Source organism: Cyprinodon variegatus, unplaced genomic scaffold (assembly GCF_000732505.1).
Source record: "Cyprinodon variegatus isolate N-32 unplaced genomic scaffold, C_variegatus-1.0 Scaffold261, whole genome shotgun sequence".
Classification (NCBI taxonomy): domain Eukaryota; kingdom Metazoa; phylum Chordata; class Actinopteri; order Cyprinodontiformes; family Cyprinodontidae; genus Cyprinodon; species Cyprinodon variegatus.
Genome location: NW_015150714.1, coordinates 34,706 through 59,032, shown reverse-complemented (window position 1 = coordinate 59,032; position 24,327 = coordinate 34,706). Strand labels below are relative to the sequence as shown.

General features: G+C 37.8%; 2 protein-coding genes across 2 annotated transcripts in view; both read left to right on the top strand.

Annotated features, from left to right (window-relative positions):
• Positions 1-2,066, top strand: part of pias4 (protein inhibitor of activated STAT 4) — a 12,719-nt gene extending 10,653 nt beyond the window's left edge. The window contains exon 11 of the mRNA XM_015382661.1: positions 697-2,066. Within this exon, the coding sequence (XP_015238147.1) occupies positions 697-974 (278 nt within the window). The 3' untranslated portion in view covers positions 975-2,066. The remainder of the gene's footprint in view (positions 1-696) is intronic.
• A 2,610-nt stretch (positions 2,067-4,676) lies between these two features.
• On the top strand, positions 4,677-16,830 carry map2k2 (mitogen-activated protein kinase kinase 2). Its single transcript, XM_015382660.1, has 11 exons — positions 4,677-5,462; positions 5,771-5,981; positions 8,737-8,883; positions 10,128-10,205; positions 11,996-12,047; positions 14,578-14,702; positions 15,263-15,476; positions 15,601-15,665; positions 15,757-15,818; positions 16,553-16,598; positions 16,691-16,830. The coding sequence occupies exons 1-11, from the start codon at positions 5,374-5,376 to the stop codon at positions 16,799-16,801; spliced, it is 1,200 nt and encodes a 399-aa protein (XP_015238146.1). The 5' UTR covers positions 4,677-5,373; the 3' UTR covers positions 16,802-16,830.
• Positions 16,831-24,327: the final 7,497 nt, after the last annotated feature.

Sequence of the window (24,327 nt, the reverse complement as noted above, 5' to 3'; positions counted from 1 at the left end):
AGGGAAATTATGGATTATACAAAGGTGGACGCTTCCCTGGCATAGAGGCATGTGAGGAAGCTTTAACTATGTCATTCAGAGTTAATGAGAAGATGGAGCAAGGTATTTATAAGGGTACAATGAATTAAACTTTTTACAGGCTGTAAGGCTATTCTGAATTTGGAGGTTCACTGTCCTGCAGAATAATGAGCCTGAAATTAGCCAGAGCTAGAATAAGATCATATTCATGTTCTAGACTTGCCTGCTCAAAGTTTCAATGCTAAATCTGTTTCCTGGCAAGACTTAAAAATTGATTTCAAAGGAAAATTCACCTAATGTGTGCTTTCTTTAAGCATTTTAAGATATTAAGCAAATACCTCAGTCTTTATGCAAACAGCTGTGGAGACACCCTGACAGTCTTGCAGCTGTAATTCCAGCAAGCGGTGATTCTTCAAAAGATTCACCCTGAGCAATAAATGAAAATGTTGAACCACTTTTATTAGTTTTTTTTCTAATAACACATTAGAAAATCATGAAAGTTTTTCAATGATGTTCTACTTTGTGCTAGTCTATCACATTAAATCCCCCCCCCCCCTTTTTTTTTTTTTTTTTCCTTTTGCAAATTTCAAAAAGTTTTTAGTGAAGATAATACTTTTCGAAGACACTGTATGCATTTTTTTTGTTGCTATTAATTAATTTTTTTTCCGGTTTTCTCAGGCATTCCTGAAGCAAACGGACATTCACCTGCGCATAGCAGCACCAGTCAGTCGGGTAGGTCTGGAAGCGGCTCTGTGGGGATGCCTGGAGCCACAGGAGGTTCTGCAGCAGCGCCGGCAGCTGGAGGAGTAGTGGTAGATCTGACTCTGGACTCCTCCTCTGAGGAGGAAGGTGGCGAGGCTGGAGGGGACAGTGATGACACAGAGGACAGCGCTGATAGTCCAGCCCCGAAAAGGGGCCGATACAACTACGACAAGGACCTGGTCACTGCATACTGACCCTGCAGCTCTGTCCCTCCTCACAGACTGACATGCTGAGGCAGAGAGGCAGGAGGCGGGGCTTAAAATTTGAGGACAGGAACACAGTCACCCTCTAGATGCCACAACTGTCTGGTCCTCGAGCATCAGAGCATTTTAGCAGCTCTAGTTTGATTTCAAACAAAATAAACACACACTCAAACATGTTCTGTCATGACTCTTGAGCTTAGAGTGAGAGGGGTCCTCTTTATCTGCACATCTGTGGAAGCAGCTCTGTTTGCACAGTCACCACCTTGCAGAGAGACTCTGTACCGTCCTGCCTCCACTAGAACCACTGACCGGATCGAGCATCCCCCCCTGCTCCACCTCAGCCTTTTTCCCCTTCTCAGATTCCTCCCCATCCCTTTGTATAAACCCCAAATGACCGGCTCTTTTAGCCATGGACTGATACTCACTCTTTGCATCTGGGTTTTGTCACATTGTTTAGGAGCTTGCAAAATAACCGGCTTCTTGGTAGCTTTTTGATGAAGGGTTAAAAAAAAAAAAAGAAACTTAAGGCATGAAATTTTTAGAGGACAACAATATTTTGGGAATCTATAACAATGATTTAAAATTTGAGTTATCATTCTTAGAAATTCATCTTTATGGTCACCATGGCGTCTGCTTTCAGTTTTTACTTGGTCCTAAAGAGAACCTACCTCAGTCATTAAACGCTTTGCAGACTGGCCAGGGAGTTGGTTTGAAACAAGTGGACAGACAACAGTTTCTAAATCCAATTTTACACTGGACATTTTTTTTTCTGGCCTTTTTTTTTATATATATAAACACTTTTCTATCCTTTTGTTCCAACCAGCCATTTTCTCTTCACAGCAACAATAAAACCCATTTGAACGGTAGTCGGTGTGAGTATTACCAGGCCAGTGGTGGCGATGAGGGAAGCAGAGAGTTGAGAGTTAAAAATATTCAGAAAAAACAAATGGAAATTTAGGAGTCCCACAAACATGTTATACATCAATGTGACTGTACTGGTATGGTTCTAAAGCAGAAGCGGTTGTTGGCAGGAGCTGGTTATGGAGGTTTGGTGCCTTTTTTATTTAATTTTTTTTTTTTTTTTTTTTTTTTTTTTAAGGGGGCGTCTTGTATTTTTTTTTTTTTTTTTTTTTTTTTTTTTTAAGGGGGCGGGTGGTTTGTTAAGTGGTGGAGATTTAATCCCATTACCTTAAGTCCATTTTAGGAAGCCAGAAAGGCGAGAGCTCAGTTTGAGGTGTTTTAGTTTGTTTCCTGCTGAGTGTTTTGAGTCAAATTAACAGATCCGGATGCTAAATGCTGATAACTTTTCAGCTTGGAATTATTTATTTGATATGTATTTTTTTTTAGTTGCTGGTTAGTTGAGCAACCCTTGGCTTCAGCTTGTGCTGTTACTTTCAGTGGCATCTGGACTTGGAGGGATTTTGCTGTGGGCAACTGATAGCTTGAAGGTCAGTGGCTCTACTCTGGATAAAGAGTGCTAGCTAGATCAAACTCTGCGTTAATGCATTTTTCTGATGCAATAATCTTCACCCCACCCCTCCCTACTTGGTCACAAAGGGTCCTGTTTGCATCCGACAGCTGCTCCCTTCCTCTCCAACCCTGTTTTTCAGGCTCTTATCTAAGTGAGGTTGTATCTATTAGCTGGAGTAAAATGAGACCATATTTGCTGCGTTCTAAAGACTCTAATGTATCTCAGCCTCTGCACTAGTGTAAATATTTGATGCCTGCCTCCCGGATAAAGATGCTCAGCCTAGATGTTCAGGCTTCAGATTTATTTCTTGTATAAAAAAAATCGTGTTGCTAGAGGTCTGCTTTTATGTAATACTTTGAGATGTTTTGGGTTTTTTTTTTTTCTTAGTCTGAAAGACTCTTGTGTAGCAAATGATAAACAGGGACTCTTAAACCAGTTCTCATATATTACTCTAGGAATCCAGGACAGGTCTCTATGAAAGTTGCAGTGCTGCTTCACTGTGAGAGAGTTGGGTTCAGTCCAGGTCCACAGGGTGTGCTCTCCATGTTGCAGTTTTAACAGGTTGATCTTCTGGTTTTCTTTAGCCTGGCTCAGGTGCACTGTAATCACCCGTGGTTTTGGATTCTGAATGTTGCAGGTGCATCGTCTGAGTAGATGGCTCAAGAGTAATTCATTCAGATCTTGTCTTCCATTTTTTTTGTTTCCCCTCCCTACCTTGAAATGCATATGGAATAGATACAAAGGGGAACAATGATGGCGATCCACCCTAAACCGACGGCACTTTGCCTGTAAGAGAGAACAGGATACTCCATAGAGGGGTCTTGGAACCAAAATGGAGAACTCTAATACTGGTCTTTCACTTGGAAATTGCAATTTATAGACATAAAGATGAAGTTTTTTTTTTTTTCCTTCATTTATTGTGAGGTGGTCTCTGACTTCTCGTGGGCTGATGGTCAAAGATGAGGCGGTGTGGGTTGCTACTGTGGAACTGAGCCTCAGTTCTTTTTGTAGTGGCATCCATTATTGAAAAACAAATCGTAAGGTAATATGCGCAGAGGCTTACAATTGATGTAAATGTTTTGTTTTTGTTTAGTTTTTTTTTATATGTTCCTATTTAGACAATAAAATATTTTATCAAGCCTTGAATTGCCTTCGATTCTTACAGGCAAACAGACAATAAGAAGCTGTTGAAATGCAGCGCCACTGGACTCCTGATGCCACTGAGAACTGAAAGGACCGGTTAAAGTGGGGATTTTCCTTTGTACCAAATGCACAGATGTGGTGACACGTTTGTTGCCTGTCGAGGATGAAACTGTAAAATTGGAAATGATCGTATTATAACAGCTGTTATTGATGTGTTGAATTAATTAAAGTCAGTTCTTAAGAAAAGGCTCTGGTCTTCTTTTTGTTTGTATGAATGTGAATGTGTCTCACATTAGTTTTCATATCCACAAGTGGCTGTGAGTGAAGCTTTTCCACCTATCTGGTTTTGATGATCTCTGTGACCGTAAAATAACCACATACACAGAAATAGGCCTGTTTCCTACATCTCTATCCACACAGGTAGATGTTAAAAGACTAAAAACCAGAATTCATTTTCCACTATTTTATCAGTTTAAGTGGAAGGGCACATACGTTTTCTTTCTATAAAATTTTTATTAAGGCTTATGAAAAAAAAACTTAAATCTTTTCATTACAATTTTAAATCTTAACCACATACAATTTTAATATAAACACTCATTTCCCTGTTATTTCCAGGAGGTGGCACTAAAGAGACTTAAATGTACCAACTAAGTGATGGGAATTCCGACTCCCTGCTTGATCCGAACAATTCTGGGCACATTTGATATGGGATTTTTATAGGGTTAGGTTAAGTTAAATTTATTATGAAAGTTACGTAAAAATAAAAAAGGGATTTGATAATTCCTGTTTTTATGTATTTAGTTGAAATTTTCCTGTTACGGAAATTGATTAGATCATCAAAGGTTTATGACAAAAAGTAATCTTTACTGCATTTTAGGACACCCGTATACAAATGTTAAAGCCAATATGGAAATATTTCTAAAAAAAAAAAAATGTCCGGCTCATCGTTCAGTAAAGGAACTGTCATTTCCATTCGGATCGTTGATGATCGACACACTCGCTACATAAATCGCTGCAGAAACGACTGAACTTGGCTTTTATGTAATTAAGACAGTAAATTGTCAGTGCTATCAAAAGCTACATACCGTATGTCCAATCACATCCATTTTTTTTCTTGCGTGTCCTTTGAGGTTTCCTGGCAGCTTTTCGCGCTATTTATGCAGGACTCTCCCAGTGGGTGTCACATACACACAGAGGTCTGGAACTGCAGGCAGCTCACTGCTGCTGCTTCCTGTATTGAGGCACCAGCCCTCAGAAGACCTGTACGTTTCACGCCTCGAGTTTAAACACCGAGGTGGACACCGTAGAAGAGTCCCGGTATTTCTGCACCCTGTGGCGGCTGCGCTGACCCTCAGAGAGGAGAGGACTGCTGTTTTAACGGCTCAGAAACTCAAAGCACGATTCTCACCCGGCGCTAGCTAGTTCGCAGCTAGCTGGCTAATGGCTAATAGCAGCAGGTAGATAACGGACAAGAAACCGGATAAAACCAGCCTGTCACATATTTTTATTTTTTTAGAATAGCTCGAAAACCATCTGACATTTGAAGCGCTTATCGGTATGACACGGTTTATTAATTCTGCTAATTGACATGTTCCCAAAAGTTCATTAACCCTGCTAACGTTAACTAGCCAAGTCGTTAGCCACTTGGAGCGGATCCTGTTGCTCTTTTTTTTTTTACAGGTTTTTGTTTAAGGGCAAGTTTAGATTAGCAGCACCTAGCCTCGTCGCACAAAAGGGTTAATATTTAGGACGTCGTTTAGTTTAGTTAATATTGAAATGGCTCCCAAAAGAAGACCAGTTCCTCTGAACATTACGCCCATTGGGGAGGGTCAGGCCACCTCAAACACCATCGATGCTGCATCTGAGTAAGTAAAGCTATGCTAAGTCCAAATTAGCTCAATGATGGGGAAATAATCTTTATTACTCTAATACATGACCAATTTCTACAGATCTTCATTCTGTATATATACTTAACATTAAACTGCCCCCTCAAAAATAATATATGTCAGAATAACAAAAGAGTTGAGTAAATTGTGGAATTACTTGCCAGTTTTCTGAGGTCCAGTTTTTAATTACAAGTTCCACACTGTTACTAGTTAAGGGAAACCCCATTTATAAAGGTACCTCATGCAAATGTTGTTCCTGCTTTTTAACTTGTGGATCCTTCTCAAAGAGCCAACCTTGAGGCCTTACAGAAGAAACTGGGTGAGCTGGACCTGGATGAACAACAGAGAAAACGTCTGGAAGCCTTCCTTACCCAGAAAGCTCAGGTTGGCGAGCTGAAGGATGAAGATTTCGACCCAATATGCGAGTTGGGAGCTGGAAACGGTGGAGTGGTCAACAAAGTCCGGCACAAACCTTCGGGTTTGGTCATGGCTCGAAAGGTGAAATCCTTAAGCTGTTTGTTGTTGTTGTCTCAGCATTTTTACTTCAAAGAGGTTTTTTCATACATTTGCTGAGAAAAGCCAGACTTGGGCACACGTTTCTGACTTGTATTAGGCACAGCATGTAAAGCCCAGGTAATGGGTTTCACCATAAAGACTCCTGGCTAATTTAATGTCACTAATGCAAGATCAGCTCAACCAATTACCGCAGCTAAATGTGAACGCTCACCACCTTTCAATGGTAGATGGCTTTCAGGATTTCAGAAAGGTTACCGAAAAATACAATGAAATACTGTTGCTCTCAATAACACCAGCAAAAGGGATGGCAGTCCATTGCTGATTAATTACATTTGTAAATGGCCTCCTTTATCATCATACATATTATTTCCAGAGACATATTCAAATTAAATGTGATATTTGAGCAGTGTTAATTTTAGCGATTTTAGTGAAAGTTTAGTCAAATACACTTTTCCCATTTTATCTATTCATCTATCAATTCATTAAGAAGATTTTAAGCCATAGTTTTTGTCCCATAAACTATTTTTAATCGAGATAGTTTCAGTTTATACTTGCCAAGAATTGTTTTTGGACTTCGAATAAAAAAAACAACTTTGAAATATTGCAATCTTAAGAAATTAACTCATTTTCCCCCAAAATGCAACTCTTTCACTTGTACCACTAACAGTGAGATGCATATTTTGCAACTGGTGAACACGAAGTACAAAAATCTCATTTAAAATGGTAAGCTCATATTTTGATCGCACTGTCTTTGTTTCAACAATTTAACAGAAAATCCTGTTTCCCACTGAAAATATCGTGTCAATGCGATTTTTCAAACATGTTTGGACACGCTAACAATTGACATTTGGCTCCCTTCCCATTGGCAAAAAAGCTTGGTGTAACTGCTTGGTCTCTGATCACTCCCGCCGCTGTGCGTCTGGTGACACCATCACGCAGGGCTAGCGTTGATACTGTCACCAATGAGACAGAAATCAGGAAACTAAAATATGGAGAGCAACGTGTCAGGACGTCACTTAGTAAGTGCGCTTTATTGTTTTGCTCTTTGATCTGTCCATATCCCTCTTACCAGCACCATGTTTATTGAAGGTAAACAGGTGTGTTTCGGCTTGTTCAAGCAGGCATTTGCCCCCTTATTTGCACACTTCCACATTCTTCAGACTATCATCATCTCACCTTTAACACATGCATGCAGGTGAACACAGATACTATTGCCCCAAAAACAGAGAGAGTCAGCATGTAAAGCAGGGGTGAGGGGACAAAGTTCAGAAGGATTCCCAAGCTGCAACTCTGTCAAATCGAACTGATCGATGGTCAGAGTGTTGCTGCTATGGCAGACGTGGATAATTCAGGTCTAAAAAGTGAAAAACCCCCTTCATCCTGTTCACTTTACCAGGTGATTAGCTTCTTGGGTGATTAGACTGTGTTGTGGAGCTAGAAATGCAAATGGTTGGAACTGATCTCTACATCCTTTTTACTTTCTGGACCTGGATTATCCACCTCTATGCGCTGGTTCGTAGCCATTTTACCGCTGTTGCAGGTGGATCAGAGAAAAATGAACTGGGCTTAATTGGCAAAGAAAAACAATATAAATGTGTAGCATATGAAAAAATAAATAAATCAAAAGGTCAAATGCAAAAATAAGTGCAACAAAAGCAGGTCAAACGCAAAAGGATGAGCTTTTTTTTGTGCATCCATGCATCACTACTACGCATGAAACAGCTCACAGCATGCACATTTCAGTCCAATCAAAATCTAGGAGTTCATGCTGTTGGCCTAAATTAGGATAATCTATTTAAGCATTATTCTGTTAATCTAGGTTTCAATACAGGTGCCTCTATCAACAAATCTTAAACACATTAGTTTCTTTTGAGGAAGCAGGATTGATCGATAAATCGGTAAAACCAGAAATCCATCAGCTGCAGTTTTTGCAATCCTAACAACTTTTTGAAATAAACTTCCTGTTTAGGTGAACAATCCACCACAGAAATAAAAAAATCGTAGTGTTTTGGGTCAATGACCTAGAGGTTTTGCCAGAGATCTCTGTTTGATTACTTACAGAGTGTGTCTCTTTTGCAAAATCTGCTTAAACTTAAACTGTTTTTTTATTTGATATAGTTGTAGTAGTTTATTTTGTCAGCAAGTCTATAATGTGCCCAGACACTCCATGCTAACACTTAAATTTAATTTAGTTTTCCTTTAAATGTGTTATTCTGTTTTTTTTCCTTCTTCTATTACCCTTTTTAACCATCCAGACTATTCAACAAACCCCTAATAGAATATTGCTGTTTAAATTAGCTATAGCTATTAATTTCTAAAATTATTATTATTATTTTTATTTGTTTTACTTTTATAATCTATCCATCCATTTTCTTCTGCTGTACCCCCGGATACTTGTATAATAACGATTATTATTATCATTATAAAAGCTCATTCTAATCCAGTTGCTTCATTTTAAGATGATTATTATAAACAGCTTGTATTTGAACCTGCAGAAACCCTCCATACAGACGCTCAAGCATGCTCCAGCTTGTAGACCGTTTTAACATGTCAGTAGGATTTCTGAGCAAAAGGGTAAAACAATTTGGCAACAACTTTCTCTTTTTTTTAACTGGGCAATTGCTGAAATATGAAAACTAACTTTCTCTACTGTGATGTACTGTTTAGGTTTACATGCCCTCAGTGAAAGCTATAACTCCAGTTTTACAGGACCAGATGTTTTTACCTTTTTTCTCAGTTAATACACCTGGAGATCAAACCTGCCATCAGGAACCAGATCATCCGAGAGCTGCAAGTGCTGCACGAGTGCAACTCTCCCTACATCGTGGGCTTCTATGGAGCTTTTTACAGTGATGGAGAGATCAGTATCTGTATGGAGCACATGGTGAGAGACTCTTACTGGTTGTTTTTTTCTGGCTTTTTCGCAAAAAATTCCATACATCTGCTTATTTATTTTTTATCTTTTTTTTCTGTTAATGCTTTTAATGCTTTGATCCGACTTGGATGTTTGTACTAAGACTTGGTAATGAGGTCAAACCTGAGTTCAGAGCAGTATAGCTTTGAGTCAGAAGTCAGTGATGTATATCCATTTCCATTTTATATATTCAAACAATAACGATGTGTTCACATGAATGGAGCGCAGAATTCCACGTCACAGGTGTAGTGTGACATGAACCATTAGACATGCAAAAAAAAAAAGTTTTACTGTGTTTTAAATATGTTTAATTGTATTTTTGCAAATGAGACAGAATTTTGAACTCTTGCGCATTAAGCCATTATAGTTTTTAACATTTCTTGATGCTTTGATAGAAACGTGCGGATGAGCTAAACACATTTCTACCTACATCATCTATTTTTTAAATTTGGATCCACTCTGTAGATTTAGGGACATTATGTCCACTTTTTTGGGTCAAGCTCTGACTTATAGAAACATAAGAAAATTACTAATATTGAGAAAAACATTACTTGTCTGCTGAGACAATGAAACGCCACTGGTTACAAACTGATGAAAAGCTTAACACTTGTTAAAGCCTGTCATAATAAACGATAAATCGCAAGGTGAATTTAAATGAGCTCTATAAATTCCGTTTACACGCCTGCTGATTTTCCTTATACCTCGCACTCTTTCTATTAAAGAGTCTGGATGACAGAAGGTTTTCACTCCAGCACGTTTGTTTCCACTCACCCCTTTCCTTGTCATTTCCTTAGCGTAGCAAGTGTAGAATGAGAACTTTGTTAATGAGGAGCAGCGAGTCTGAGGAAGAAAAAAATCAATGAGGGAGAACTTGGGATTCAAACCAAATTCTTGGACAACATGTCGTCCAGCAAAATTTGTTATAGTAACAGGCCTACACTCATTTCATCCTTTTAATATCCTCTGGAAAGCTGATCATAGCAGATTCGATCTGTGTTGAGGTTGACGTGTACTCTGAACATGTTACCAGGTGTGAACTATTCCACTTGTCCCATAATATTCAGAAAAGGCCTTAGACTGCTCTTTCAGACTTGCCCTCTGTTAAATCAGCTCAGTTATCTGTTTCATGGGAAATAAAGGCAGTGTTTTTATCTTTGGTAGTAAAACTATAATTTATTTCCACTAGTTTAAATGTATATATTTTGTCTCAACAGGATGGTGGCTCACTTGACCAGGTTCTGAAGGAAGCCAGAAGAATCCCTGAAGAAATCCTGGGAAAAGTTAGCATAGCTGTACGTATTCCATAAAGTATATGTTTTATAACCTTTTATGCACTTTTTTTTTTACTTTTATAGTTATTTTGGCAACAGTTTGCCCAAACTAAACATGATCTACTATTTGACTCTAGCAACAAATTGAAAATCTTTATAATTTGTTTATAAACAGGTGTAGTTTATAAGTCTTTTTTTTTTTTTTTTTTTTTTTTTTTTTTATTGGGATGCAAAATCTTTGAATTCTGGCAGATATCCCATATGCCAGTAGTTTACAACTGAACTGGTTGATAAATAAACCAATTGTTTCATTTATTCATTTTTCCATAGCCCTTCTTAAAGATGCTATATCTGTTCTACCTCTAACCTTTTCATGGAGCCCTCATTGATAGTTTTGTGTTGCAGCATTTAAAATGGATGGTCTTTTTCTCTAAATTGGAAGTGTCCAACAAAAGCTAATGGACATGCTTAAAAATAACAGCTAACGTTAGGTGTTATTTTTGCCCTTTTAAATGAAATTGATCTTGAGCAAAGGCTACTGTTTTATTGTGTCATGTAGCTCATTTGGGCTAACTACAGCTCTACCAGCTTTCTTTTTTATGATTAAAAATACTGGTGAGAATTAAATAAGTTGCATCTCTGCCACAATCTTTTATCAGTTCCTCTTTTAGTAAATATCTATGTAGTCAAAACTTGTCGACTGTTCTTTGCAGAGCTCAGAACTAGAATTCCAGAGAGCTTGAAGACGGCATAGATTTTAATTTGGAGAAGTCTTTTTTTTTTTTAGATGATTTTAGAGAAAAACACACCGAACTATAAATAATATTAATTGTAAGCAGACAAACAACCTCTTAATCTACTGCTTAAACTATTTTATGGTCTGAATGTTAGTATTGCAAAGGCTGCATGATTACTGAAATAATCATCCGAAGATTTTTTTTCAATGTCTGTTAGTTAAACAGTGATTTCATCTGGGGGACCACGTATTTGTTGCACTTGTATATTAAGTAAGATTTTTGTTTGTTTTGTTTTTTTAAACGTAAGAGCTGATTAAATGTTGGACATTAATAATCACAAAATAGATTCCAATAAAAAAAGTAGTACCCTTAAACTCCATCAAAATAATTCAAATTTAAGTTTATTTTTCAACTAAACTACTTGGTTTACATTTTAATTCAGCTGCTGAAGATCCTGTAGATGTATTTGAAATGAGGTCAAATGTTTTATAGGTCGCATTGGCTTTTATATTAGCTGTTCCCAGAGCATCAGAGTTTACGGTTCTGATGGTGTGTTGGTCTTTATGCTTGATTTGTCTTCAAATCCAAACTACACACTTTTATTTCTTATTCTCCTTACTTTCCTGCTAATTTGTCTACTGAAAGCAGGTGCCGTCTCAACCGGGTGCAAATCATTTCCTCTCTTTGCCATTTTGCACCTTTTGCAGGTTTTTTTTGTTGTTGCTGTTCAAGAGGGTTTCAGTATGAAACAGCCATCTACCACAGCACACTGTGTACCAAGCACACGTCAATTAAAACCCGTCAGCTCTTTCTTTTTTTTTTTCTCTCTTTACTGTTTTTTTTTTTTGTTTTTTCTTTTTAAAGTAGCAACTTGGTTGACTATAAAACAGGATTTACTTGAAGAGCTGAGTATCTCAAGCTATCATAAATAAAATAAAAGTTGGTTATTGATGATAATTTCCCTTTTTTGGGGGGAGAAAAACTCTGAGATGAACAATATATTTGTTACTTATCCAGCCCTATAACAGTAGCGCTTATTTATTCTTTTTACAGTGATTTTTGTCTCGTTTACAGGTGTTAAGAGGATTAGCCTATCTGCGAGAGAAGCACCAGATCATGCATAGAGGTAAATAGACACCCTATTAAAATGATATCTGCAACATTTTGACTGCAGAATGATGGAAATTAGATTACTCTGGTTTGTTGCTGATTACTGAATTTGTTACAACCAGATTGTTTGTTCACAATAACATATACAGTTTGCTTTGCTTGGAAAAATTACTATCAGTGACCAACAAATGTGCTAGAATGTGGAATGGTCTCCAAACATCCTTCATTACTTATATTCTGCTTTCCAGCCTATACTTTTATTAATGTTTTGAAGTTTTTTCCAATCTAGGCAGTTATTGCAGCTGTTTCACCGAAGCATACTTTTTATTACAAAGGGAAGTTAGCGGACAAATGTTCAGCCAGTTAATGGTATACAGTTGTCTATGAATGCATATGAGTAAAGAATAAGCAAAAATGCAGAAGATATTTGGTTCAATGACCACAGCTCCTGATCTCTCGCCTGCTCCTTGGTGAACATTTGTTGATCCAAGTTTTTGAAGTTATGCACCAGCTTGTCTGGCTCCAGCCTTCTTCCAGCATGTTTACATTTGTGGAAAATGTGCTTATGCATTCCTTACGTATTCTCTGGTAATCCAGGCCTCAATGTTTGGTTGTTTAACCCTCCGTATGCATCCATCCCCTCATGCTGCGTTAATTTAACAAGTAATTTGATGGGACATGTGATTGTGGATGGGTTTTTTTTCCAAGTTCTTGTATTCTAATATGATTTTTGACTTATAGAATGCTGTAAGAGTTATATGAGTTATAAAGTTAGCACTTCTGGTAGTTTGCAGCTCATTAAATCGGTGATATACACGTATAACTGCCTTTAAGTGGGTAATGGTAGCATATCTGCCTCATAGTTTGGACTCTGTTTGAACCTCATCCTATTTACTCATAAAAGTTAAAACATTCAGCTATTGTAGATTTTTTTCTTAATGGTTTAAGATGGATTTTGTTAAAAAATCTAATGCCCAGACTTTCACTATAAAATGAATGCTTGTAATGTAGAGGAATAGTGGTTACTCATCGCATTATTGTTGATAGATATTATAAGGTATTTATAATTCACACCGAAATCTGAGGTGTAATCCTGAAGAGGGTGGTTTCTGATGACTTTTATCTTAAATCAAGAACCAGGAAAATAATATGCAGCAGTGCAAAATCTAGGTTGTCCTGTTGGAAGTTTCTGTCAGAGGAGTGGTTAGAGGCACATCAAGACTGCAGCGAAGTCGTCCCGTCTTCAGGGTCGGTGGTACTCCAGGATGGAGTTGTCTGTGAGCTCAGGCGGTAATTACAGCCTCTCGGATGTGATTAGAGAGCAGCCGCGCCCTGTTGACCCTCCCTGCCTGTCTCCCTCCATCGCTCTCCTGCTCTTTCATGCCACCTTTTTCTCACTCACTGCTCACATGTCCCATACCCTGTTCTAAAAGGTAGACAGCAGGGCAGCTCAGCTCTACATAGTTATTTCTGCAGGGTATATTTCTGTGTAAAACTGGAAATGTGAAGGACAGGAATACTTTGTAAACAGGATATTTTCAGGAGCTGCGGTGTGTCGGAAGCCACTGGCAACTCAACTGGCCAAACTCCTTTAAAAGTAATTTTTTTTTTTTTGGGGTGTTGATATGATTTGTACTTTTACAAGGATGTAAACTGGAAGGAAAAGTATACAGATGTTATTTTATCCTTAAAATGAGTCCAAACTTTTTAGGTAACCTGTTCATTGCTCCTCCTGCTGAAAATGTTAAAGATCAGATTTACACAGTTTTCATTTCTTTAAACAGTTTGGACTTGCTCTGCATCATAATGATGCAGAAACTCTTTGAAAGTAATACATTTCCTTTTTTTCCCCAAGCTTATGTTTGGTGTCTTGTATCTAGAAGGTGACCACCCACCCTCTTCTCTCAGGTCCTTTGTAGCCTCCATCAGGTCTGCTTCCATGACTTCCCCATGTTTAGATCTTATCCTCATTCCTTCACCTGAGCACTGCTGCTTCTCTAGTTTATGCTCTCCTTGCCAGAGGTGTTGCATTTAGATATTGGACTGAAGTGTTTTCAGGTCAAGTTTTAAACTCATGTAACGGTCTTAGAAACCCATTCTCCTTTAAATATCTCCTGAATCTTCCGTCTGGATGAAGTGTTTTGATCACTAATGTTCTCTTACACCACTTTTACAAAAAAGCTGCAGTTGCATAGATTGGTAACCTAAAATAAGACTGCCAGAGTAAATTAGGCACATTAGAAATGGAAACCAAACTTTTTTTTTTAATATAATTTAAAAATTAAACTTAATGCCACTTCACTGCTCTATCACACCAAACCTCAGTAGAGACAGATAAATACTTTTCACAAAAACTATTTGTACTTTAAACTACAGACAACATTTGTGAAGAGATGGGTTGTGAAAACAGTGCTCTAATCTCTATTGATGTAACTCATATGCCTCTCATGGCACATGGGAATGTGAGGAATGTTAGAATAAGGTGTGGGTGGGATCCTCAAGATCTAAAGCATTTGTGTTTGTTCGTCTTGTTCCTTCTGCTGTAGATGTGAAACCCTCCAACATCCTGGTCAACTCCCGTGGGGAGATCAAGCTGTGTGACTTTGGCGTGAGCGGCCAGCTCATAGATTCCATGGCCAACTCCTTTGTTGGAACACGCTCCTACATGTCGGTGAGTCAGCTTTGCACGCCTGCGCCCCCACCCCTTTTTCCTCTGGCCCTATCCCCACTTTCCCTCTCCATTCCTCTCAGGCCCGCCCTCTCTTCCCCTCACTCCCTCTTAATCCCTCTTGCCAAGAGGAGAGGGCTGTGCCCAGGAAAGAGCTCTTTGGCAGTGAATGTGTGCCTGCACTTTCTTGTCCGTCTCCCCACGCAATCTGAGATACCTGAGAGGAAGCACTATGGTGTACTTGTGTTTCCAGTCACATCATTTTTCTATAGAGCATCATTGATGTGCAGTTTGTTGTTTTTCACTTATGTTCAACCCTCACCTGGGCTTGGATACTCTTCCAACTCAAATATTGTAAAGCTTTCCCCCTCCTGCCAAACCCTTTCACTCTTTGTCTTCTTTTCCACACCCCACCCCTTCTTGTCACTCCATCCCTTCAGCCACTTCCCTCCCCACTCCTCTCCTCTGCTTCCTGTCTCTCCTCAGCCCCTTGCCCAACACTCTCGCATTCCCCCGGTGTCTTGGCTCTACCTTGTCTCTCTGACGTCGTTGTTTCTCAACAGCCGGAGAGACTGCAGGGCACCCACTATTCAGTTCAGTCTGACGTGTGGAGCATGGGCCTGTCCCTGGTGGAGCTGGCGATCGGCCGCTACCCCATCCCCCCACCAGACGCCAGGGAGCTGGAGGCCATTTTTGGACGTGCCATCATGGACGGGGCAGAGGGAGAACCTCACACCAACATGGCTAGACCCAGACCACCGGGCAGGCCTGTGAGCGGTACGACTGTTTTTATTTATTATCAATAAGATTCCATACAAATGTGTGTTATCAAAATGATTTTTTGGTTTTCAAAATGTAATTTTTTATTTTTTTTTATTTTACCATTTGCAACCCTTCACAGGACATGGGATGGACAGTAGACCTGCCATGGCTATCTTTGAACTTTTGGACTACATCGTGAATGAGGTTTAAAACATATCTGATCATATTTAAAAAATGTTTTGTTTTAATTCTTCTGACATTTCTTTTTTTTTTTTTTTACTTGCTATCTCCACAGCCCCCTCCTAAACTCCCACATGGTGTCTTCACCAGTGACTTCCAGGACTTTGTGACAAAATGGTGAGACCAAGAAACAAGCAGCCCTGTTTGCTTTGTCGATAGTATACAGCTGGAAAATCTGAGTTCATTTCAGTCGAGCTCAAATTTTGCAACCAGTTAATATGTTGCAGGTTATCGGATATTGGAATTTTTAAAAGTATTTATTCATTTAAAGTTCCTCATATTTTGTCCCACTCAACCCAGAAACCTTTTTGAGTTTTACGTGACAAAAGGTTGCATAACTGTTCCAGACACAGCTTGTCAAATGACTTTTTGAGAAGCTGAAATACTATTTAGAAATGAATAAGATATCTTAAAATACGTGTATTTTCCCTTAATTCAGGTCTGTACATAAAAAGATATGCAAATAAAATAAAAAGTAAGATGATTAAATGCATATTAACCACTTGAAATAAAAGACTTTTGATTTTTTTTCTTATTTTAAATGTAAATTGTCTTATTCCATTGGCAAAGAGTCTCATTTACCAGCACAATTTAAGAAAATATGCACTTATTTAAAAAAAAACAATTTTTTGCAGTGCATAGAAATAAGCAGTGAGTTTAATCACTTGATGGTGACTCTGGTTGTATGTTTGGTCTAATTCCAAGGATGTCTAATCACACACCCTAATGTTTAATGTGATTTGCAGCGATAGGTTTTCACTGAATATAAAGAGATTTTCAAAGCACCGTATGTATGTATGAAATCTGGAAATGTATAAATGTTAGGATTTTTTGTCTTTCTGTGTTTGCAGCCTGATTAAAAACCCAGCAGAAAGGGCAGACCTGAAGATGCTGATGGTGTGTATGCTACCTTTGTTCATCTCTGGGTTATTCCTTCCTCTGTGTTGACAGTAAATGTTGCAAACAGAAGTTTCTCTTTTTGTTTTCAGAATCACACATTTATCAAGCGATCGGAAGTGGAGGAAGTGGACTTTGCCGGCTGGTTGTGCAAAACCATGAACCTTCACCAGCCTAGTACTCCTACTCGCACCACTGAGTGATTTGGCCCCTCACCCACCACCACCCAAAAAAAAAAAAAAATACCCTTCCTTACTCCTGACACACTTCTAGTGTCTCTCTCTGCATATGCATTCATGTACACAATCCACCACACATGCTGGCACTTTTTCTTTTTTTAAATTTTTTTTTGTCTTGCTCTTGGGTAAAATATTTGTAGCTTCCCTTCGTTTATTTCATCAACAGCTGCCGAGTCTGTTGATTCTCTCTTGTACTGTAAGGCCACAGCTTCACCGTGACAGTGTAGAGCGCAACCTCCGCTCACGTTTTCATACCGCTGCAGAGGATGTAAAGCACTGAAGGGCTGCTGTAGTGTCATCAGAATTCGCAGTGGCAAACTTATTTTGTATTGTTGAATATTCTGTATTAATCTTTTCTATGGTGGCTCGTGGGGCTGTATTTTATTAACCTGCTGTAAAAGGAGAAACGATGGGCTAAAAGTCAAAAGGAAATGTAACGCGCAATCTTTTTTGAGGACTTTACTTTTAATTAATAAGAAATGCCTCTGTTACAGAAGAACACCTTTATTTCTGGCAGAGACCTTCCAATCGCCTCCACTGTAATAATCAATAAGAGAGCATTTCAAGTAAAATGGACACCTACTGGAGTAGTTTTCACTTTTTGGCAAGTCAATCCTTCAAAAGATCATTTTGTGAAGTGTGTCCCAAACCAAAGAGGGTACTCATGACTACTTATTGCTTTAATGGCTGGTCACCATTTAAATTCTTCAGCAGAATGTCAGAGTAATTAAGTAGGTTCTCTGTTTCTTTCAGTTACTGACACACAACCATGTGTTTGGGTTTTTTTCCTTAGTGGACATTTTTTACATCTCCTGTTTGTCTAACAAGAGATGAGGCATATCCTCTGGAAGCCTGATAGTTGCCAATATGTCTTTCTTGACATTAAAGATAAAGAGGATAAAGGCATTTTCTCGAGTTGATATAGCATGATTTAGCTTTTTAATGATTGTATGTGTTCTCAAGATCATGGTGGGGATGAGCTGATATTTGTTAAGCAAGCCTCAGTTCCTTCTGTGTCAGTATAAGGTTTCAATCTCATTGAATGATCTTGTTTTTTTTCCTCTTTGTTCTATACCTTTTCCTCAATGTTTTTTTTTTTTCTGGGGTTACATTTCCAGTAAACTGCTAGATGTGGCGCTCCAAGTTTGAACTTGGGACAACACTATTTAAAGCCTTGCTTGCAAAAAAGACTTGGGTTAAAATGCTTTTGAAATGCACCTTTCTGAGGCTTTTTTTTTGTTGTTGTTTTCAAAACAAACACAGCCTCGCAGTGCATCAGATCTGTCAAAGGGTACAAACGGTTCTAGATTTTAACCCAGGTCAGTTTTGGTTACATGGTGGTGTTACATGCTAGCCTGCTGTCTTGCTAGAGCTCCTGTATTCTCTCTGCTTATGGCTGCCCTTTCTACTCCTCCCATTCAAAATGCGCATTCTTAAAAGGAAATGGATGCCTCGTCACTTGTACGTGTACAAAGCTATAAACAAAATTACATGAGTACTATTTTGCAGTCTTAATATACAAATTTTTGATTTTATGTAAATGACAAGAAGAGTCATTTTATTATAATATAAAAAAATGTGTTTGAAATGGTTATAATGTATAAAACTATTGAAATAAAAGCTATTTGTGAATGTACAGCATGCATTTTATTTTATTTTTTTGAAGAAAGTGATATTGGAGTACATTTTCTGTAAATCCCAGTCAGATAGATTTACATTATCTGCTTTAGAGGCGAGGTGCTATTTTCCACCATCAGGATGAATTAAAACAACGGTTAGAAACCTGAAATATGTGAAAATGAAGATTAAAACCTAAATATTAAAAAAAAAAAAAACGGTATGCAAGTGTACTAGATGGAAAAAAATATACACAATTTCTTGAGTATTTTTAAACTTACAAAGACCTAACGGGTTTTTAAAGACATTTATGCTGCAGATGAGTAAAAATGCTCACAACACAAACAAAAGTTTTATATCGCACTCAGGTTTTTATTAGGTGCTGATCAGACAGCCACACTGCAGACTTTGAAGGGATTGTTGCAACTCATTTTAATTTTTTTAGTGCATCTTTCAAAAGATCTACTTCCCAAAGATGGCAGCACTCATCTTTCTTTCACTCCAGAGAGTTGTTTTATGATGCCAGGATGAGCCGTGCTTAGTTTAAGCTTATAACTACATTATTAGCTAATTATTGTGACGGTAATAATCACTGAATTAGATTATGTTCGTGGAGTACAGTTTATACAATCAGTTATGACAAAGTGCTCTACATAAGTTCATGCAACAAGTAGACCACATTCACACCAAAAGAATATATTATTTGCCACGTGACTGAAATAAGAAACTGGTAGAAATATTGAAACATAAAGCTGAGAAAGTAGTAAGAAATGAGGAATACCCCAGAGACAAAACTAAACAATTTAAAGGATACAAGAATAAGAAAAACTTTAATTGTAAAATGTATTTCAAACGTGGTTGAAATGGAGAGAATATACATTGACTTTAAAATAAAAATGGTTAAAACTCTGATAAAACACATGTGCACACACATGTAGAATTGAAATTAAATCTTTTTTTTTTTTTTTTAGGGTTTCTGTAAAAGAAAAGTTAATTTGGAGAGCAAATGCAGTATAAAAGGTATATTTGTAGCCTTTTCTTTAAATTCAACATATATGCAGTAAAATGTATTGAATACATTTTACTGCAACATCTGTATGCTAAATGTCATGTAAGAATTTAACAAATGATCAGACCGTAATAATTATTTTAATTTAAATGATTGTTTTACCATATTGTGTAAGGAATATAAGAGTTGGTATGAAGCAGATTTTTTTTTTTCTATCCAAAATATTAAACAAATTCCAGCTAAAAGATAGTGCTTGTCTGTACGGTATGTTAACGTACTTCCGGGATCCCCAGGCAATTACCATAGCAACTAAATGGTGCCAAGGACAGCAGCTACCCAACTTTGAATAAACCTTTTGTTTTTTGAAATGCATAAGCGAAAGTGTTGAACATTGTGCTGATTATAAGTTTTCGTGCCAAATGTTAAGTACGCACATGTAAAAAGTTTGAACTTAGCCTGGAGCGTTTTAGTTTCCAGTGAAAACCAACTGAACGAACTTGATTGACAACATTGACTCTGGTTTGCTTAGAGTGGTTTGTATGACTAAACAGGAACCAATGCATAACAAAACGAAAGCTGATGGTCAGCATATCAGCAACATGGGATTGACTCAATTGGAACCACATTAATTAAGGTAGCATTAATTATACATCACATTGATTATAACACCTTTATTACATTTACTTAAAAATGCTTGTGTTGTGTGTGGGGGGTATTTCAAATTAGCAAGAGGTTAAAGGGCAAATCAAAATATATTTTTACTATGTAAATATGGGCTTTCTGAAAATGTAAAAGTATGGTATAGTATTTAGAGTATATATTAACCTGGGGCTCTGTATTAGGCAATGGGCCTGCAGCTGAGCTAAGGCCCAGCCTGAATTAATAGCTCATCTCACCAGCATAAATATCTGTGGTGTCTTTTCTTCCAGTGAATTACCGGTTTAGTTCAGGTCAGGTGATTCCCTGGCCAGTTAAGCACAGTGCTACTAGAGGTGTATATAATAATCATTTTGTATCGACGCATCGATCCAACAGCGACAATCTGATGCATCGACACGTCCGCAAGAGTATCGATTAATTTGTTGTTGTTTTTTTCCTCTGATCTATTTTTATCCATTTGCTCCCAGATGTAATTCTGACTCCCGATGCTGCGGTGGCGCTAAACCTATTTTGCCCTCCTGCCTCGCTTCCTTTAGCCACTAACCTATTTTCGAAGATGACTTGCACACCCCATGTGGTGTGAATGAGGTTTTCATTGGCCTAGGTGGAGTACAACTTTGCTACTTTTGTTATTTGCTGTTGTTTCTCAAATAAAATGCATAATGATATTACAGTTTTCATTGATTTATTTCCAATTTGAAACATTCTCTAGCCTGCAAGGTAAAAAAAAAAAATGTAACCAATTAATCAAATCGTATTGTGGTGTATTCTTTAGTATCGAAAATAATCGAATCGTTGGGTCGGGAAATTGATACTAAATCGAAACGCCATGATGGGAGTGATTTACACCCCTTAGTGCTCCTGTTTAACCAGTATTGGTACATTTGGCAGTGTGAGCTGTGAGCAGATCAAACTAACTAGAAACCTCACAGTTTGATTCAGGTGATTTAGATTATGTGCCTCTTCACTTGTCTGAAAGATAAACTCTTAAAACTCAAGTTAGTTTGTAGTGGGAATGCATAGCTGCAGGCCAGTTAGGGTGCCAAGGCCATTCCTGATTGCCCTGGTCTCTTACACCGGGATAATGCATCCTGCTGCAATAAATAAAATAAAAGAAACATCAGGAATGTTATTTTAGGACTTCAGATTCTACAGGTCCTAACCCAGTCAAACATATGTGGGATGATTTGGAAAAACAAGCTCAAATAAACAAATCCTTGGAGGTTTTACTTCCTATCCTAAAGGATTAAAAGATTTGCGGCTAACATCTAGGTGCCAGATTCTACAGCACACCTTAAGGGATCTAGTGGAGTCAATTTCTCAATGGGTCAGGAGGGCAGCATAATCAGGTAGCCATAATGTTATTCCTCGTCAGTATTTATTTAGTGTTTTCTTATTGCAAACTGCTGTTTCTTGTCCAGAAACTACTGAAGCATCATTCACTCAGTAATGAGAAAGGCAGAATAGATGTGTGATGTCTGGGAGTGAAAGTAGACCACCCTATATTGGTCTGAATGGCAGAACTGCCATAAAACTGTCCACCCCAAACACCCCCGCCTCCCTTTTCTCTCTATCACACGTGCTTAATCGTTGCAGGAACTGTGCTCTATAGTGCCCTCTAGGCAGAAAGGCTGTCACTGCACCTGTGCAAATGTTTCACACTATGGTGCCACTAGAGTTAAAGGTGGAAAAAGTATTTAATAATGTAATTTAAAGAAATATGGTGAGTTGCATAATTATGAGGGTTTGTTTTATTACTGAGAAGTGGAATTTCTTTATCCTTCATTAATTCTGGAAACTACATTTCTCAGAATAATGCTACAACACCATTTGTATCACACACACACACACATTAAGATATATATATATATATATATATATATATATATATATATATCATATAATACAGAAAGTACATTTTGTTTGTCTGTTTTGAGCACTTGTAGCTCATCTAATCAAAATGATTCAAATGAAATATACTTGAAAGGTTCATTTTTTAGGTGGTTGTTGTGTTTTATTTCTCATCTGACTTCTGTTCTAAATTCATTACCCGCCAGATCGTATATTTGTTTATTACTGCAGGAGAAGCGTTTTCTTTTGTAGGTTTGAACTAGTCCCCGGCTTATCAATGTTTTTGATTGATAATATAAATAATAATTCCATCGGCTTTGAAAATCTGTCAACATCAATATTACTTGAACACAGTTTTATTAAATGTATCTTTTAGAATTCAATTGAAATATTTAAACTAGGGATGTAAATAAACAATCAACTTAACATAGTCAATTAATGGTTTTGTTAGATTAAAATTTGTTCCGTGCAATTAATCGATAACGTCCCTTAAAAGGAATTTCTTTCAGTGTTGAAAGGTACTGCCATCCACTAGAGGGGGCCGATATCGAAAAGTAATGCCGATGTAGGTGGCCAGATCTGCTTGATGCCCTTTCCCTACTGATGACATCGCAAGAGCACCCAGACAAACTGTGTTGCACCTATTTCTTAAGAATCAAATCTCTTCTGGAGTTTGCTATTGTTTTACGTTTCTTTGGCGACCTAAGGTAGCCTAAAGTAGAAAACAATCATTCTACGTTTTGAAGGCAAGGACTGCGTTCTAAGACCGACTGAGCCCTGCCATTTAGGAAGGGGACACTAAAATTCTCAGTACTTCTTTTTATTAAGATCTGAGGACAGAGGGGGGCCAAATGGAGCATCTTTAAAAAAAAAAAAATCACCTTCTGGAGATTTTAGACAAAGAAAAAAAATGTCATTCTACTTGTAGAAATAAACAGTTGTTGCAGATAAAATTATAATAGCTTAATACAGGTTGTTAACTGAAGTAAAAGAGGCTAACAGATGCTCCTGACTCGTCACACGGATGCTACGTTACGATACTATTGGTGTCTGAGCAACACAATGTCTTACGTCATTGTGGTATCATATAGTGTAACTTCCATGGCATGTGCAGGGCCCGAGCAGATCCGGTACCTACACCAGAGTAGAGGCATTGCGTATGTTCACATCGTGTCCATCGGCGCATGCGGTTCGCTTTGGGGCCGGGGATAGTTTAGACTAGCCAGGCATAGGCAGCTAGGCATCAGATTTTAGCGAACAATTGGGCATCAAGAGCTGCAGTATGAACGATCGATTGAGAGTGTGGTCTGGGATTGTTTATACTGTTTAATGGCAACAAGGGTGCAGAATGTTCTTTATGTGATTCTGTTTGTAAATCTAAAAACTGGACGACCTCCTTAAATTGTCACCTAAATAGCACCTGTTAGGCAGTGCTGCATGGCGGAGCAGCATCAGCTTCTCTGCTGTGGTTGAAAGGTGACAATGTTAGAATAAAATAAAAATGGAGGGTAATACATGACACATTTGTAACATGATAGTTAAAGAATTGCCTGCAATAAGCATGAAAAAACGCTTCTGTGAGTTAATTCACTTTTATACATCCAAGCTTTAACCTCTGAGAGCAAGAAGAACTGTCGATAGCTCGATTACACTCAAAGAATCAGCGTCCACCTCATTCAAACTATGTGGCTAATAGTCTGACAGCATGTCAGATTGACATTTCCTGTATATTATTGATAATATTAAGTTCATGTGGATTGGAAATCATAAGTCTTTCATTTTTTTTCAATTAGTTTTTTTATTCCGTATATATAAGTGTATTAATGTGTTTAGTTTATTCAGTCAGTATTTACAACAGATGGCACGATAAATGAAATTGTTCAAATATAATGATATGCTATTTTTTTTTCCAATTTAGAGCTTTTGTTATGGAAAGATGCTCTTGATAAGATAGAAAACTCAGGTTTATAGCAAAATAGCTGCTTATCAATTAATTATTAGTCAATGGATAAGGTCAATCAACTTGAGATTATTTCATTAATCAATAACTTACATCCCTAATTTACACTAAATATACAGTGCTTCCCCTGCGTACCAGTCAGTGGCTGGCTCATTCTGACCTCCAGTTTTAAAATAAACATGTCAGATAACGTACCTGCTTCACTGTCAAATGACCCAGATCATGCTCTTTTTTTTTTTTTTTAAGGCTGAAATAGTAAAAGTGTGAAGATGCTTCAAGTTTATTGAAGATTAGCAGAGGTTTGGATATGTTTGTAGCATTTTTTGTTTAACACAGACAGAGAGCGTGTTGGGAAGGTGAAGAGATGGGAGACCAATTTGTTTTAAGCTGCTA